The sequence below is a fragment of the Passer domesticus genome (assembly GCF_036417665.1).
Source record: "Passer domesticus isolate bPasDom1 chromosome 8 unlocalized genomic scaffold, bPasDom1.hap1 SUPER_8_unloc_1, whole genome shotgun sequence".
Classification (NCBI taxonomy): Eukaryota; Metazoa; Chordata; class Aves; order Passeriformes; family Passeridae; genus Passer; species Passer domesticus.
This window is the reverse complement of record NW_026989900.1, coordinates 576602-594794: the sequence shown is the minus strand read 5'-3', so window position 1 is coordinate 594794 and position 18193 is coordinate 576602. Positions and strand designations below refer to the sequence as shown.

The window sequence follows — 18193 nt, the reverse complement described above, 5'->3', positions numbered from 1 at the left end:
CACAAGATTGTTCACTTGAGGGGTAATAGCATTAACTTGGACCTGCTGTAAGTCAACGGCTGTACCTGGTGATAAGGGGTTATTAGATAAGGAGGTATTTATGTCACAGTTAGGAGGAGGTGGAGGGACTGCCGTAGGAGGGGGAGAAGAGCTTGGGTGCAGGTTAGGTGGAGCTGGAGAAGGGGTGGAGCATGCAGCAGGTGTAGTAGGTATTAGTGGTGGTGCAGAAGCAGCTGAAGGAGTTGAAGGGGGTGGTGAGGGAATGGCTCCCATGGCAGCCGGGAGAAGAACTGGATCTGCTATTTGAGGTGTTCGAAGGAGAGGGTTATAAGGTGGAGGGGCATCAGGAGGCAAGTAGTCTAGAGGGTCCCACCTTTTACCAATTTCCTTAATTCTAGCATCTCCTCTTTCATTCCCTTCTTTCTTGCTCTGCACTTTACAAATTTGCACTCCTTCTTTCTGTATAGCATTCAACCAACAAGCTATATACAATAGTTCCTCAGCATCAGTATTTTCTCTAGCTGTCAGATAATTACTCAGCTGTTGACACATCCACTTGTCTTTCGTCCCACACCATGGCCATCCTCCTTGCACTTCTAATTCTGGCCACACTTCTGAACAGTAATGAATCATCTTAACTTTATCTAATCCTTCTGTGCCTTCTATAAAGTCCCATTTCTCTAATAGTTCACCTAGGGGACTGTGGGGAGGTATATTCTTTAATCTTTGGCCACTCTTCTTACTACCGCACCCTCCCATATTCTTCTGCTTCTAAACAAATCACAAAGATGTCTTTTTTCTCTAAAGGAAATATATCTTATTTAAGAAGTCTCGGTCTCCTGCCAAAACTCCAATTTCACTGACCCTTTTCGTCAGGACTTTGTTAAGACCTTGGCTTTCTTGCCAAGACTCAACAAACAACCAAAATACAAAAAAAACATCCTCGAGGTCTTGACCTCTGAGGTTCGCCTGACCTCCTTCGTCAGGACTTAGAGAGACCTTGGCCTTCCCTTGCCAAGGCTCAAACAGTCAAACCTCGAAACCCTGGCTTCTGAGGCGCCCTTTGTCTGGGCCAAACTGCCTGATACCCTAACTTCTTTCGTTAGGACCTGTATCAGGGCCTTTGGGGTGCGTGCCACTCACACAGCTATTTCCTCCGCACGCCCGGAGGGGTGCGTGCCACTCACACAGCTATTTCCTCCGCACGCCCGGAGGGGGGGTCCTGTGGGGTGCGTGCCACTCACACAGCTATTTCCTCCGCACGCCCGGAGGGGGGTCCTCTTTACCCCTTTGGAGGCGCCTCAATCACCAGTTCCACTCGCTTCCCCCTGTTCCCGGCCGGCCCCCTCGCGGGGGTGCGGAACCGCGGTACTGAGGGGTCCTCACTCGCTTCGAGGAGCCGAGCTGCCGGCCCTCGTCTCAGTCACACACACTCGCTCGCCTCCCTCTCCCGCCGCCGGATATTCTCACCTATCCGACGCTGCTCCGTGTCACTGTCCCAAGCCGATCTTCTCTGGTCCTGATAGCCAGCTGTCCTGCAGGTCCAGGGTGGGCGGCCGTCCCAGTCCTGGTGTCCTCTTCAGGCGTGGCTATCCCGGACGAGCCCCCAAGCTGAAATAAATAGGGCAGGAGATCTTTCTCCTTTTTAATGCCTTTATTAAGAAGAATCAGCTCAGGTGGGAAGAAATCGACGGGTTGCGCCCTCGCTGCCGCTGCTCCCAGGCGTGGCACGAAGCAGGAGGATGATGCAGTTCTGTCCGCTGGTCTGCAGGCAGAACTGGGGACTCTGTCCTCACGGGAGAGTCGTTGAGTCCTTAGTTTGTTGGTTTAGAAACCCGGGGGGTCTCTTTAATCAGTTTCTTTTCAGGTTAGAGTGAGAAATAAAAAGGTTTAAGCAGGTACGGGACAATGCTCCCATCCTTAGACGTCACTTTAAGTCACTTATGGCTCGTGATTTTAGGGGTTTTTCTTATAAAAACTGTAAAACTGTAACAATCCAGGGTGCACTGCGTTTCTCATTTGCATGTTGTCTCTGGTGTCACTGGAGGGTTGTCTCTTTACCCTGGAGGGTTTCTCTTGGTATCTTCTTGGTATGCAGCCAGCATCAGGGAAACAATCGGTTAATCACCCACCATCAACGAGTGATTAAGGGCTTTTCTTCGCAGGGAACCTAAAGAAGTCTGACTCGGTCTGGCTTGGTTTTTTGAACTCTGAAACTTAAAAAAAATTACAACTTTCTATTCATAACAATTATTAGCAATATGATCTCTGTATGTGTTCATTGGTGAAATGTGGATTTACCTTTGTGTATTTAAAACTCAGACAAGGCCCCATCTGGCCTTGTTCGGGGGCTGAAGGATCAAAGTCACCTCCCTTGGTTCCTCCTTGAGCCCTGGCCAGGCTTTGGGAGGAACCCAAGAGGAGGATGAAACCAGATGTTCCCACACTAGAAGTGCTGTCAGTTTGTTCATTCAGCACTGTCAGAGCTGGGCCCTCTCACAGCGAGGTTGGAGCCTCACCTGTGGCTGGAGGCACCTGCAGGAATTCCCAGTGTCCAGGAGTGGCTCTGCAGCCCTTGGCTGTGACAGCTTCCCCCAGCTGCTGTGTGGATCTGAGGGATGGTGAAGTCTGAGGGTAAATGATGCTGGATCTTTCTTAATCACTGCAGGCAATATTTGGTGGTGATGATTGGTTGCATTGCTGAGCTGCTCCTTTTGTGATTCTTTGCAGTTTGCATTACAATAAATCACACAATTCCTTCAGTTGGTGTCTGTGTCTTTGGTTCTGACCCTGCCCACCAGCAAAACAGACACTATGGGCCCACAGAACCAAAGGTGCCTTATGACACTGCAGGCCTCCTGTGACCAAGGGGACCAGAGTGACACTTTGGTCCTCATGGAACCATGGAGATCATTCTGACACTGCAGGGCCCACCGTTTTCCTCTCCCTTCCCCAGCCTAGCCCTGTCTGGCCCTGCAGCAGGAACTGCAGGCACTGGAGGTCAGGGACAGCCACTCTGGGTCTGGAATGCTCAGCAGATGCTCAGCTCGGTCAGCTCCTGCAGCCCCAGGGCCAGCCCCGCTGCCCAGCCCAGCAGCAGAGTTGGCCCCGGGGCTCCTCAGGCAGCTCCTGCTGGCCCAGGGACAGGCCAGCCTCTTGCCAGGGCTCCTCTGCACACCCACGGGCTCCTGCTCTGCTCCTGGCCCATGCCAGCTGCCCCCAGAGCCTTTCCCAGGGGAACACGTCTGTGCTGGCCCCAGCAGCCATTGCTGCAGCCCCTGCCCTGCTGCCCAGAGCCCCGAGCTGGGGCTGCTGCTCTGCAGAGCACGGGGGCTGTGCTGCCCGGGGCCCTGGGCTGCCTCTGCTGGGCTCTGCTGCTCAGCCTGGCACACAGAGGCAGCTGATGGTGCTCCCTGCACTCACCCCCTCCCACACAGGCTCTGCGGGGCCATGGAGGGGGCTCAGAGGTGCCTGCCTTGTCCCAGGGCTGCCAGAGGGGACTGGGGCTGCCCTGGATCCTCCTGGGGGAGTTCCCTGAGGGTCAGAGCAGGCAGTGCCCAGACTCCTTTCCCTGGGCCTGCTGTGTCCCTGGGCTGCAGAGCTCTCCTGGCTCACAGCAGACATTCAGTCCTTGATCTCGGGGTGACCCCAGCCTGGCCAGGCCTGTGCCCAGTGAGCTCCACTCCCTGCTGCTCCCTGGCACACACTGTCCCTGCAGGTCCCCTGTGTTCTCCTGGCAGCTCCCAAGGCCCTCCAGACAAACCTTCCCCTGCCATCAGCCCTGGCACAAGCTGCAGAGCCCCAGGAAGGTTCAGCTCAGACCATTCAGCATCTGATGGGCACTAGCCACCAACAAGTAAAACCTGATCCAGACCTGAATTCCCTGAAGGCCACCCTGGGCCTCCGATCTCATCCCACTGAGCCCTGGGAGAACAAGGAACACAAGGAGCCTCTTGAGAGTCCTGAGAGTGACTCTGGAGGGGAGCAAAGCCTTCCTGCCCTGCGCTCAGGAGATACCCTTTGCTGGTGGAGCTGCTGTGCTGGAGCCCAGCTGTGTCCCAGCAGTGCCCATGGCCTGTCCCTGCCTGAGGGCACAGCACGGACACGCAGCAGGACAGTGACCAAGCTGCCAGAGCACTCCGGCCTTGCACCCACAGCAGGGCTGGGAAGGGGAGTATGGAGCTGGGAGGAGCAGATGTGGAAAGAGGCAGGGCCATTGTCCCTGGCTGTGCTGCTGTGCTGGGAGCCCCTTCCCTCCACCTCTGCTCACAGGCACTGCCCCTGCAGAGCCAGAGAAGGGCTGAGGAAATGCCTTGGACACACAGGTCAGGACAGCCACTTGTTTTTATTGAAATGTACAAGGAACAAGCCTCCTGAAGGACTTTTTGCTGCAAAAGAAAAGCAGATGTGCATGTAGAAATGCTGAGATTAGTACTCAAGTAATTTTTAAATACATTATGACACCAGAATTATTATAAGAAAAGTTCCGAATAGCAAAACGGACAAATAGGAAAAAAAGGCCAAGAATGTAAAGAGTTACATTCAGAAGGTTCTGAGCAGAAAAAAGAGAGTTTATTGTTTCTAAAAATATACAGTCATCATTTTCCTCAGGGCAGCCTGGAGTTCCTGGTTCCTCAGGCTGTAGATGAGGGGGTTCAGGGCTGGAGGCACCACCGAGTACAGGACTGACAGGGCCAGATTCAGGGATGGGGAGGAGATGGAGGGAGGCTTCAGGTAGGAAAATGTACCAGTGCTGATAAACAGAGAGACCACAGCCAGGTGAGGGAGGCAGGTGGAAAAGGCTTTGTGCTGTCCCTGCTCATTGGGGATCCTCAGCACAGCCCTGAAGATCTGCACATAGGAGAAAACAATGAACACAAAACAGCCAGATGTTACACAGATGGAAAACACAAGAAGTCCAAGTTCCCTGAGGTGGTTGGAGTGTGAGCAGGAGAGCTTGAGGATGGGGGGTATTTCACAGAAGAACTGGTCCAGGACATTGCCATGGCACAAGGGCAGGGAAAATGTATTGGCTGTGTGCAGGAGAGCATTGATAAAGGCACTGGCCCAGGCAGCTGCTGCCATGTGGGCACAAGCTCTGCTGCCCAGGAGGGTCCCGTAGTGCAGGGGTTTGCAGATGGACACGTAGCGGTCGTAGCACATGATGGTCAGGAGGGCAAGTTCTGCTGAGATGAAGAACATAAAGAAGAAGAGCTGAGCAGCACATCCTGTGGAGGAAATGGTTGTGGTGTCCCAGAGGGAATTGTGCATGGCTTTGGGGACAGTGGTGCAGATGGAGCCCAGGTCGCTGAGGGCCAGGTGGAGCAGGAAGAAGAACATGGGCGTGTTCAGGTGGTGGCCGCAGGCTACGGCGCTGATGATGAGGCCGTTGCCCAGGAGGGCAGCCAGGGAGATGCCCAGCAAGAGGCAGAAGTGCAGGAGCTGCAGCTGCCGCGTGTCTGCCAATGCCAGCAGGAGGAAGTGGCTGATGGAGCTGCTGTTGGACATTTGCTGGGGCTGGCCATGCAGTCCTGTTCAAGGAGGACACAGTGACGAGTCAGGGCTGACTTTGCTAAACAATGTTCAAGCCCTTTCTCCCAGCTCTGCCCCTGCTGCTCTGTGCCATCCAATTTTCCTTTTCTCAGAGCCCTTCCTTCAGCCCTTTGCCTGGAGCTCTGCTGGGATCTGGCCCCGTTGCTGTGATGAGTGGGAGCTCTGCCCATGGACACCAAGGGGTCAGCTCTGCTCTGCAGCAGTGGGGTCATGGGAACAGGGACAGGGGCCAGTCCTGGGCTTGGATTTCATCAGCCCAAACTGCTCCTGAGGCAGAGGAGCTCTGCTGCATCTCCTGTCCAAGGGCTAAGGAATGGTGACAGCCAAAGGCAGTTTGAGAGGGTTTCCTGCTGTGCCCAGGGAAATCAGAGAGAACTGAGCAATGCAAGAGCAGTGGCTGTGACTCAGTGAAGGGTGAGGGGAGCTGCTCTGTCACCCCATCTGTCCCCAGCTGCCATTTCTGAGATCCAGGGGCAGTCCCTGTGCTCCCCTGAAAATCAGCCTGACACAGCTGAGAGCAGAGGGACCCACAGCAGAGCAAACTGGCTCAGCCTTTCTCAGAGTCTCAGCCCCACTCTGGCCAAGGACACTCCTGTCCCTCAGTGTCCCCTGGAGGCAGCTCACAGCTTGGATGGCATCCCAAGGACACACCAAGGGTCATGTCCATGGCACTGCCTGAGGAGAGTTTACTCATTGCCAGCCTGCCCTGCCCAGAGCTCCCCAGGCACGGGGAGCTGGGACACCCCAGTGCTGTGCTCAGCCTGCACAGGAGGAGCCCAAGGGCTGGGCCTGACCCTGCAGCTGGAACTGCCATCCCAGAGAGCCCCTCAGCAATGCCAGGAGCACCTGGGCAAGGCAAGGAGAGAGAGAGAGAGCCAGGCCTGAGGAAAAGCCTTTCCCTGCCCAGCCCTGCCCAGCCCCTGCCAGGCAGCACCAGGGCAGGGCAGTGGCCCTCAGGCCCTGTCAGCAGGGAATGGGCACATGGCAGGAGAGATGCCCTTCATCTCTGCTGCTGCTCTGCCAGCCCAGGAGGGACAGAGTGCCCCGAGCCCCGGGCTGAGGGCTGTGCTGGCTGGGAGGGGACACGAGAGCTGTGCTGCTCAGGGCAGTGTCTGCCCTGCAGGGCAGGGCTGGCAGTGCCACATCTGCCCTGCAGCAGGGCTTCCCTCAGCACTGCCTCCCTCCCTCCCTGCCCACGGCTCTGCTGCTGGAGCTGTGCCAGCCCGAACTACTCCTGTGGCCCCGGGCTCCTTCCCTGCCAGAGCTGCCAGAGCCCAGCTCAGCCCCTGGGCCAGCTCTGCCCTGCAGCTGCTCAGGGCTGCAGGGATTAAAGAACAGGTTCCCCAGACTTGGCATTGTGGAAACGTGATGCTGGATGGGCCTGGAGGGTGGGGAGGGGTGAGGGGCACTTGCTGAGGTTCCCAGAAAAACTCAGGGTAATGGTTTAAGAGCCTCAGCCCCTCTTCTGCCCTGCACAGCTGAGTTTCCATTGCCACCAAGCTGAGCCAGGGAAAAGTGGGAGCACAGATTCAGGAAAGCAGAGACCCAAGCAAGAAACCCCTGCCCTGAATGAGCTCATGAAAAGTCCCCTCAAGAATGAGCTGGGCGTGAGCTGGAGCTCTGAGCAGCCCTGGCCCACACAGCACCATCTCCACTGCAGGAGGACCTGCCCTGGCAGGAGTCACTCCTTGCCCCCACAGCTCCTCTGCACTGTCCATGGGGAGCTGCCAGGCAGGCTGAGAGCTGCCCCTGCTAGGTGGCACATCCCCTGGGCTGGCCAAGAGCTCTGAGGGCTGCAGGACCTGCTCTGCAGGACAGCCCTGGGCAGTCCTGGCTGCAGCCCCAGCTTCAGCCCCCGCAGCCATCCCTGGCAGCAGGAGCCGTCCTGCCCTGTCCCTCTAAGGGTGCCCAGGGCAGCTCCGCTCTGCAGCACATCCTCCTCCTCCTGCTCCCCTGCCACAGAGAAATTGGGAGAGTCCTCCTGGCACATCCCCCAGGCTGTGGGGTGTGCTGGCTTCAGGAGATCCCTCCAGGAGCACAGGGGACATTGCCCTGCATCCACTGACTCACCATGTGGAGGGCTGTGAAGATCTTTCCCCCAGTGAAGTTTCAGCTCAATGACTTCCTCAGCCTGTCTCTGCCAGGCTCCTGTCCCCTCAGTGCCTGCAGGCAGAGCCCTCAGCCCTGCTGGGCTGGGAGAGGAGCTGGTCCTGGGAAGAGCTGTTCCTTTAAAGCTCAGCAGCACAGACACAGCACAAGGACTTTAATGACCCTCTTGGGACTTGGGTGTTGTTTACATCAGACTCAGTCCCTGAGAGAGCCTTCCAAAGACTTCTCCAGAACTCAAAGTTAAATTGAAACTCCAAAGTTTCTTGAAGTTTTAATGGGTCCCACTGAGGGACATGACTGAGAAAGTGTCCCCAGGTTCCAGTCAGAGCAGAACACTGGAGGAAGTGATGACAGCTGGGGACAAACAAGGCAAAGGTGTCTCTGGTGCTGAATAAACCTGGATGTGTTTCAGGAATGCAAAGGGCCAAGGCCTGAGCCCCAGCCCCTGGCCAGGCAGATCCTGTTCCTCCCTCCTTGCTCAGGGCTCTGCCCGGGATGGGCACTGGCATGTGGGGATATGCAATGCCAAGGGCAGCACCATGGGGCGGCCCCTGCCAGGCTGCTGAGCAGGGACAAGCAGCCACCCTGTGATGTCACACAGCCCCTCGGATGTCACACAGCCACCTGTGATCTCATACAGCATCCTGTGATGTCACAGAGCACCCTATGATGTAACACAGCCACCTGTGATGTCACAGCCCACTCTGGGATGTCATACAGCACCCTTGTTTTGTCACAGAGCCAATTCTGGGATGTCACCCTGGAATGTCATGCAGCTGCATTGTGATGTCCCAGAAGACTCTGTGATGTCAGAAAGTTGCTTTGGGATGTCACAGTCTGTTCTGTGATGTCACAGTCTTCTCTATCATGTTACACAGCCACCTAGTGATGTCACAACCCACTCGCTGATGTCACAGAGCCACCAGCTGTTACTTCCGGATCTGCTCTATGGCCTCATACCCTACTCCATGATGTCACAGCCAGCTCTGCGATGTCACAACCCCCTCAGTGATGTCACAAAACCCTCTCTGTGATGTCATGCTACCACTATGTAATGTCACAGCACACACTTTGATGTCACAGCCTGCTCTATGATGTCATACAACCATGCCATGATGTCACAGCCTGATCTGTGTTGTCACACAGTCTCCTCTATGATGCTGTAGCTGCTCAGTGACCTCACACAACAAACTCTGTGATGTCACAGCCCAATCTGTGACCTCACACAGCCCACTCTGTGCTGTCACACAGCCCCTTGCTGACATCACAGCTGCTCTGTGCCTCTAGGACACAGCCACAGAGGTGCCGCTGTCACACAGCCCCCTCGGGGACATCCCCCAGCCCCTGCCAGTGCTGAGCCCCTGTCAGCTCTGGCTGTGCCCTGCTGGTGTCCCTGAGCTGCCCTGGCAGTGCCCCAGCCCTGCTGGGCTGTGCACAGGAGCTGCTCCTGGCCAGAGCTGTCTCTCTGCAGCGCTGCCCTTGCCAGGAGCTGCCTCTGGGCCAGGAGCCCGGCCCAGCTCAGCAGCACAGACACAGCACAAGGAGTTTAATGACCCTCTGGGGCTTTGGTGCTCCTTGCATCAGACTCAGTCCCTCAGAGTGCGCTCAAAAACCTGTCAACATCTCAAAGTCAGATTGAAACACAGAAGATTTCTTGAAGGGTTAATGGTTCCCATTGAAGGACACAACTGAGAAAGTGTCCCCAGGTTGCAGCCAGAGCAGAACACTGGAGGCAGTGATGACAGCTGGGGACAAACAAGGCAAAGGTGCCTCTGGTGCTGAGCAAACCTGGATGTGTTTCAGGAATGCAAAGGGCCAAGGCCTGAGCCCCAGCCCCTGGCCAGGCAGATCCGGTCCCTCCCTCCTTGCTCAGAGCTCTTCCCGGGATGGGCACTGGGATGTGGGGATGTGCAATGCCAAGGGCAGGACCATGGGGCGGCCCCTGCCAGGCTGCTGAGCAGGGACAAGGAGGCAATGAGGCTCCAGGCCTGCAAGGGTCACTTGTCTCCTGCTCCTGGCTCAGGCCCAGGGCCAGCAGCCATGGCCAAAGTGCTGCCCAAGTTGGCTCTGTCAGGGCCTTGCAGCTGCTGCCCATCCCTGTGCCCTGTGCAGCCCAGGCTGTCCTACGGAGTCCCTGCCCTGCGCCTCTGTCCCTGCAGGCTGTCGTCAGCCCCCGGCTGCCCCACCTGGCTGGCCCCTTCCTTTGCTGACAGCTCTGCCTCCTGCCTGCCTCTGCCTGCCCACACAAAGCCTTGGGCTGCTCCAGGCTTTTTCTGGGGGACGTGTTGCACCACAGCCGTGCACTGGGAGGAAAATTCCTTTCTCCTGGTGTCCAGTCTGGGCTTCCCAAGCTGCCCTTGGTGCCATTATCTCTTTCTCTGTCTGTTTTATACAATAAAGAAAAACTCCGAGATGTGTGAAACCACCCTTTAATCCCTCCCCGGCTACTCGTATTCTGTCCTCAGTCTCCACACCACTGAGCCCAGAGTCTGCCGCCTCTCACTGCTGGTTATGGGATGAGGCCTCCAAACCACATCTTGAGAGGTTTTTGGGTCCTCTCCAAAATCTGTGAAAATGAAAACAGTGGTCAAAGTTATTTTCTCCCAAATCTTGCAGTGACAGAACAAGGCTCAATATCTGTGAACTGAATGAGGGTGGATTTACATTTGTTAGAAGGAGGAAATATTTTACAATGAGGAGAGTGCACGAAACTGCAACTGTGCTCTTACACAGAATTGGATTCCCCATCTGAGGAATTATCCAAGAGCAGGACCTTTGTGCAGCCTGACCCAGTGAAACCCATTCATCCCCAATCACAGAATTCCTGTTGTGTGGGTTCTCTGATGTGCTGGGTGCCCTCACAACACTTCTGGCCAGAATGTCTGCTGAGGGCAGCCAGGCTGCTGCAGGGGCAGTGACCTCACAGCCATCACCATGGCAGCTCTGTCCCCTGGGCCTGGCTCTCCTCTTCCTCTGCCCCTGCCTTGTCTCTGCTGCCATGAAGAGTTTTGTCATTCATATCTTGTCCCCAAGGTGCTGGGGCCAATAGCTTCCCAGGCAGGCTCCTGGAGCAGAAGTGGCTTTTCAGAGCCCAGGCAGAAATGAGCCCTGAGGCAGCAGCTCTGCAGTGCTGGCCACCAGGCCAGGCTGCCAAGGGAGGCTTCTGGCCATGCCCTGCAAGCAGCTGCTGCTGCCAAGGTGCCTTTGGTGCCTCAGGCTCTGCCTGGCACAGCTCCCAGCACGGCACTCTGGCCTTGTGCCCGAGCCCTTCCCTGTGCTGGGGCTGGCCTGGGGCTTTTCCTGCAGCGGGACCTGCCCTGCTCCTGGCACAGGAAAGGCAGTTCCTGCTGGAGCAGGAGGCTCTGCCTGCCATGGGCTCCAACAACTCCAGCCAGGCCCTGTTTGCAAAGACCCCAGCGGGAAATGAAGGAGGGTCATGTTGCTTTTGGGGTTGAATAATGCTGAAAGCAGACTTCTCCATCCCAAAATCCTGAGAGGGAGAGGAAACTGTGGCATGGATGGAATAATTGACAGAGAAAGGAACAGCCAAGGGAGAGCACTGAGAGCTTTGCAGAGCTGCTGGGCTGGCCCAGCCTGGGCACATCTGACTGACAGGGCAGCACTTCAGACTAGAGAAGCCCCGTCCCAGATTTTAACAGCAGCGTCTCCTGACATTTCCCTACCTGGGGGTGTGGTGATTCCTCCCTACCATGGGGACACCCCTCAAGGTCACTGTTCCAGGCTGAGCCAAAGGAATTTGCCCACGATCATTAGTCTTGGGGAGTGACATTAATCTCTCTTAAATAACCGGTTTTGCTTTAACACAGTTGCTTTGAAATCACTTCCAAGTACTCTATACAATATAATATGTTATAGCTCTTATATATTGGTGTAAATATTTCTGATTAAGATCATTTTGTCTCATCAGTGCTATAATAGATATTTATATAAAAATCTCTGGTTTGCTATCCTTAATCCTGTGAAACAAATTCTATAAAGGTGTCATGGTTTGGCCCTGGCACAATGCCAGTGCCCCCATGAAAGTATATTTGCAAAATGGTTACTGTGAGATGGGACTCAGAAACAGAACAAAGCAGGCTCCAACTTGGGAATGGAGCGGAAAAAAACCCCAACACTTTATTAATCTACAACATAGAGACAAAAGGGAAAAAAAGGAAAAAAAAATTACACACGACAATCCACAATGGAACACTTCCAAAACACTCTTCCTCCTTCTACCTAACACTCAATCTCCTCTAACACTCACTTCTCAGTCCAATACCATCCTTCACACAACTTCCCCCATTCATCAGGAGAGAGGAGTCTCTCTCTTGCACCATGGGCCTCCCCAGGAAACACAGTTGGAACCTCCTGTGCTTCCATGTCACACGTGGCAGCCACCCGGAGAGAATCTGCCATGGTGATCATCTTCCTTCCATGTCCAGTGCTCTCACACCAGCCATGGATCCAAACTGCTTCTTAGGTCTTTTTAAGAATGCTTTGCTCAGTTTCAAGAAGTGGCAGCCTCTCACTATTTGGGACACCTGTCCCTCCCTTATTTCACCCCCTGGGGCCGAAGGGCCTTGTGAAACAGAGATCTTTCTCCTCTGAAGGCAGAGGGCTCCACCACACCCTCCTCATCAGTCTCTGTTCCCTCTATTTCTTCTTACAACAGCTTTGTCACTTTTGGTTTTTGGCCAACTGCGTCCCCCAAGGTACAGTCTCTGCATTACAGGATAAAAATTGGTTCTGTCCCGTGGCCATGTCAGAGAAAGTCCAGCCAAAGGCCACTGCAATCATCTCTTTCATCCAGGGCACTTCTCATCTGCTGACATTTATTCACCTACTCAAACCTTCTTCTTCTTGCCCATCCTCCGTCCCCTTTCAATTCTCACCTGGGGAGGATCAGCGTTTTTACAGCTTCCATTGTTTCAGTACCAAAGGGGTTAAAACCTCAGCCATGGTCTGCCTGCGGCTGGGCACCTTGCCCCCCCCTTTTCTCCTGGCCATGGTGCCAGCACAAGATATCAAATTTCAAGCCAGCACAGAGTCTCTATCACTCTCTCCCAGGGGGGCTGCCCAAACATCCCAGGTCTCCTCCACCCTGCACCTTGCAGGGCTCCGGCCTCCCTCCCCACAGGCCGCATGGCCTCCCCTGCCCCACCCAGACGCAGCTGGGCAGGGGAGAGTTCAGATCAACTCATCGCTGGACTCAAAAGAGAGAGTCCCTCTGGGAATCCTCTGCTTTTAACCCCTGTGTGTTCTCAGAGGTGTATCCAGGCCTCCAGTGGCCACACCTGGTGCCAATTTTCAAAACTGGCCACTGATTTGTTTCACCACAACTTTCCCAGAAACTCACTTCCTGGTCAAAACACAACAAAATGTTAATTCCACCTCATTAATTCTTTACACACAAACGCTTGAAAAGTCTGGGGCTGGGATTGGAACCAGCTGCTCCATGGCTGTTCTCACAAAAAGAGCTTAGAAAGCCTGGAGATTCTTGGGGGTGTTTGAGTGTGGATATGACAGTCCGGTCAGAGACAGAGAAAGCAAGATAAGCTTTCCCATGAATTGGTCTGGGAACTTTTAGGGAGCTGGAGAGAAAGAATTGTAACTATCCACAGGTGGTGTTTGGAATAGGTTGTTTTTTTCCATAAAGTTGTTCAATGGAAGGTGTTTTCTTCATTAGACAATCATGTGAAATGTGTTGATTAAATGACCAATGAGGTCCACTAGTAGCAAACCAAGGTATAAAAGAAGAGGATTGAATAAATGGGTGGCTTTTAGCTCTCAGCCTTCCGACCTGAGTCTGTGTCATCTCTGACTCCACAGTGACATTTGGGGATCTGTGGGGGCTATTTGGGATCCTTTCTGCACCTCGTGACCTAACAGGAGCCTCTCCAATAAACTTTGCCTGAAGCTCCCACTGTGTCCATGACAGGAACCCCTGTGAGTGTCTGGGACATCCCTGCTCTTTGGCAGCCTGGGGACTCCTGCAATGTCACCGTGGAGCCCTCGTGAGTGCCTGTGACAGATCGGTGCCTTTGCAGCCCAAGGTGCCCTGGGATGTCGCCATGGAATGGCTGTGACTGCCTCTGAGCACAGGGGTGTTTACCATCCCCAGAAACACCTGGGAGGTGTCCATGGAGCCCCTGTCTCTGCCTGTGACATTCCAGCTCTTGAACAGCCTGGCGACTCTTGGAAAGTCCCCATGGAACCCCTCTGAGGGCCTGTGACAAATCTGATCCTTAGGGGGCAACCATCCCCAGCCCCCTGTTGCTATGGTCAGTTTCCATGGCAACCATCCCCAGCCCCCTGTTGCTATGCTCAGTTTCCATGGCAACCATCACCAGGACCCTGTTGCCATGCTCAGTCCCTTGGCAGCTCCATGCAGACCCCATGCCAGGGGTGGTTGCCATGGACACCAGCTCAGGCCTGCAGCCAGAGCCCGTTGCCATGGCAACCATTGGCAGCCCCATCCCCAGGGTCATGGCATCCCAGATCCACAGAATTGGCTAAGCTGGGAGGGACCCATCAGGATCCTGGAGTCCAACTGCTGGCCCTGCACAGGACACCCCAACAATGTCAGCCTGGGCCTGGCAGCGCTGTCCAAACGCTGCTGGAGCTCAGAGAGCCCTGGAGCTGGGAGCCTTCCCTGGGGAGCCTGGGCACTGCCCCAGCAGCCTCTGGGCAAAAACCTTTTCCTGAGATCCAACCTGAGCCTGCCCCGACTCAGCTGCAGCCGTTCCCTCCAGTCCTGTCCCTGGGCACCAGAGGGAAGAGGTTCCCACAGCCCCAGCCAGGGACCCACTCCCAAGGCTGTTGCCTTGGCCACCAGGGATGGGACCAGCTGGGATGCTCGGTTTCCACAGGCTGGGGTTTAGGAATGGGATTCCCCAATGTCCTGCTCCCACTAAAACCGCACTGCTGCTCGCTGCCCTCCCACCTCCCATGGAAAGCACAAAGGCCAAAGATCCTGGGCTGGGATAAGAACAATTTGTTTGGAACAGCAACGAGATAAAGAACAAACAGGAACAGAAACAATATTGACAACAGAAGGGTTATAAAAAAGGGAAAACTACAACACAACTGACTGCATCTTCCTGGCCATAATTTCCTCCTGCCTGGAAAGGACACCCTTCTCCTCAGGAGGAGATAGAGAGAGAGAGTCCCTTTCCTGCCCATGGCAATGACCTGAGGTCGGAGTGAATGCAAAGACACAGCCCTGGCCAGACCCTCATGTTCTTCAATGTGACATCATGTCATTGGCAGGGGAAGGAAAACGAACAGGTGTCTTCCCAGCATGGATCACAGTGAACACGTATCACCAGGGCTCTTCCAAACATGGTTCTCCCGTGGGGGATGAAGTTGGAGCAGTGCACAAAGCTCTTCCTGCAGTTGCAGCATTTGCATGTCTTCCCTTACTGGTGACTGTGTTGGTGTCTGCTCAAATGAGAGCTCTGTCTGAAGCTCTTCCCACACTGGGGACACTCGTAGGGCCTCTCCCTGGTATGGATACGCTGGTGGCTGACAAGGTGGGAGTTGCGGTTGAAGCCCTTCCCGCAGTCAGAGCAGCGGAAGGGCCTCTCATCTGTGTGAATCCGCTGGTGCTGGAGGAGATTGGAGCTCATGTGAAACCTCTTCCCACACTCGGGACACTCGTAGGGCTTCTCCCCAGTGTGGATGCGCTGGTGCTTCATGAGGTAGGAGTTGTACTTGAAGCTCTTCCCACAGTCAGAACAGTGGAAGGGCCTCTCATCTGTGTGAATCCGCTGGTGCTGGAGGAGATTGGAGCTGGTGTGAAACCTCTTCTGGCACTCAGGACACTCGTAGGGCGTCTCCCCAGTGTGAATGCGTTGATGCCTGACAAGTTTTGAGCTGCAGCTGAAGCCCTTCCCACATTCCCCACACTCGTAGGCCCATTCCCCAGTGTGGATCATCTGGTGGCTGATCAGGGTGCTGCTCTGCCTGAAGCTCTTCCCACACTCCAAGCACATGTAGGGCTTCTCCCCATCAGGAAGCTGCTCATGGACCACCAGCTCCAATCCCTGGCTGAAGCTCTGTCCACCTTCCTGGCACAGGGTGGATCTTTCCTCCTCAGAGCACCCTGGGCTGGGTTTGAAGCCCCTCCTCCTGTGGGATCTCAGGGAATTTTCCTCCTTGTTAGATTCCTGTGCCATGGAGCCGCTCAAATCTGCCTCTTCCATGAGGTTCTGCCATGGGAATTTGTCCTCCCTGGTCCCTATTCTCAGCTTGTCTGAGGAAGGCAGGGCAAGGAGAAGATGGGATTTGCCTCTGTGCCAGAGGGAAGGGGAAGGAAATCCTCCCAGTGCATTCCTGGCAGGATGGCATTGGCAGTGGGGCTGTCCTGCAGACTTGTACTGTGCTGGGCAGGGAGATGGAGCAGGAGAGATAAGGAAAGACGCCCTGACTTCCTCCTCACCTGCCTGAGTGTCTCGGGGCATCTTCCTCTTCCTTGAAACCTTCTCCTCCATCTGGCAGTGGGTTTGGGATGTAAAATTCTGTTTTGGGAGGAAAACAAGAGATGAGTGCATTGATCTTTGTACTGGTTCGAGGTCAAACCAGGGGGAGATTTTAAGCCAGAATTACAATTTAAGAAGAAAATTAAGATCAAGGCAATGATACAGAAACACTGCCTTAAACAGACAGAGTAAGGATATAACCTGGCACCCTGTTGGTCAGGGTGGTGGGAGCAGTCCCATTAAATGGTGGCTGCAGTCCTGTTGCAGTGATGATCGTGATTCTGTCAAGGCAGTGATCCTGGAGAAGGGTCTGGTCTTCCTCTGAAGGTCCAGTGGTGCCTATGGAGCTCTTGCCCTCTGGGAATCCAGTAGCCAATGTTCTCCTGGTGTCAGAAGCCTCCGCTTATATCCAGGTAGGAATGGTTGGCTCCTCCCCCTGGGCGGAGCATCCCACAATGGGATGATGTCATTTTACCAGTCCTGCAGGGACACTCAATGGCCCATTCACAGAAGAGAGCCCCTGGAGGGTGTTATCAGGGCTGAGTCCTGGAAGAGATAAAGAACAGTGCCCCACCTGTTTATAACAATTTATGAAGATGGTGATGGAAAACATGCATTTGGTTACATCTTACACTGCAGCCTGAAACAGTGGGGTAATCCCCGCTGGGGGGGTGAACACCACCCCCCTTACCCAAACTGGCTCGGGTGTAAAACCCCCACCCTGGGAAGGCCACACACACAGGGGACAATGTCACACTTGCCCTGACCCAGGGGAGGTCTCTGTCCCTGTCACTCCCTTGCCGTACCCGCTCTTCTTTCTTTTTCTCTTTTTTCCATTTCTCTTTACCTCACATTTACTGTTCAATAAAATCCAATTTGGATTTGGTCTCATTAGCACCTTAATTGGGGCAGAAGCATCTCTCTAACAAATTTCTTAACCAGATTGCAACTTTATTTTGGCACAGTGAGTTTAGGCACTGTTGTCTTTCCCCAAGTGCCTTTGACAACAGCATGGTTCCCTCCTCTGAAGAGGTTGTGGTTGTTTCTGGAGGAACCCTTGGAAACTCGGACGCAGCTTCATCTGAGTGACATTTGGGAGAACTGATGAGGTAAAAGGCTGTTGGTGGCTGGGTGGCCAGTGGAAAGAAAATGTTTTGTTGTCCTTCCTTGAAAAGTTTCTTAAAAACACTGGAGGAAAGGGAGCAAATGATACCAGAGAGGCTGACAAGGTTCATTGACCCCAAGGTGAGGAACACAAGGCTGCTAAAAGTCCCACAAGAAGCCCAGCTCAAGTAGCTAAATTCCTGAATAAATGCCAAATTCACAGGCTTAGAGGCTTTGCCAAATGTGAGAATCATTATTCTCTTCATCCCTGTCACCCTTGACAAAGCCCCACAGTGCTTTCTCTTCCTTTTAATAATCTGTATCGGGCCAAATTTCCACTTTTTTTTATGGGAACCTGCCAGCAGCTGATCTGGAGCTGTGCAGGAACCGATGGAACTTGGAATTGCCACACAATTGCTTCTATTTTCAATTTATTAATGTTTGGGATTTGTCTGCATTTTCATCACATGTGACTTGTGAGAAAATCAAATATTCATCAAAGTGGTTTATGCAGAGTTAAGTTTGATTTCTGCCAAGTTTATTTTGTCCAGTGCCCAGAGGATGCTCGAGGGGGCTCTGTTCTTGCCTCTTACCCTGGGTGATGCTTGGGAGGGGCTTGTGGGGGCTGTTCCTGTCCCTGTCACCCCAGGCCATTCCCCAGGTGGTTTCCATCATTCTCACTCCAGGGAATGCCTGGGGGGTCTCCCTCCCCCTCACCCTGTGCCGGGGGTGCTCAGGGCAGTCTCTGTCCCTCTCAGCCCTGATGTGACCCTGTCCAAACATCATTGGGGTCAGAGGGACAGAGACACCCCCAAACCCCCAGAAGGGCTGAACCTGGGATCATGCTCATACCCTCTTCATCTGTTTAGCCCAGAAATGAGTTCTGCACCTTTAAGGCAGGTTCTGAGAGCGAAGGAAGGCAGGAAGTGAGCAGGTTTTTTTAG

General features: G+C 54.2%; 1 protein-coding gene across 1 annotated transcript in view; it reads right to left on the bottom strand.

Annotated features, from left to right (window-relative positions):
• The window catches only part of LOC135291579 (zinc finger protein OZF-like), an 84874-nt gene that overhangs the window by 55933 nt on the left and 10748 nt on the right, over positions 1-18193 (bottom strand). The window contains exon 2 of the mRNA XM_064405861.1: positions 15143-15678. Coding sequence (XP_064261931.1) covers positions 15143-15678 — 536 coding nt within the window. The remainder of the gene's footprint in view (positions 1-15142; positions 15679-18193) is intronic.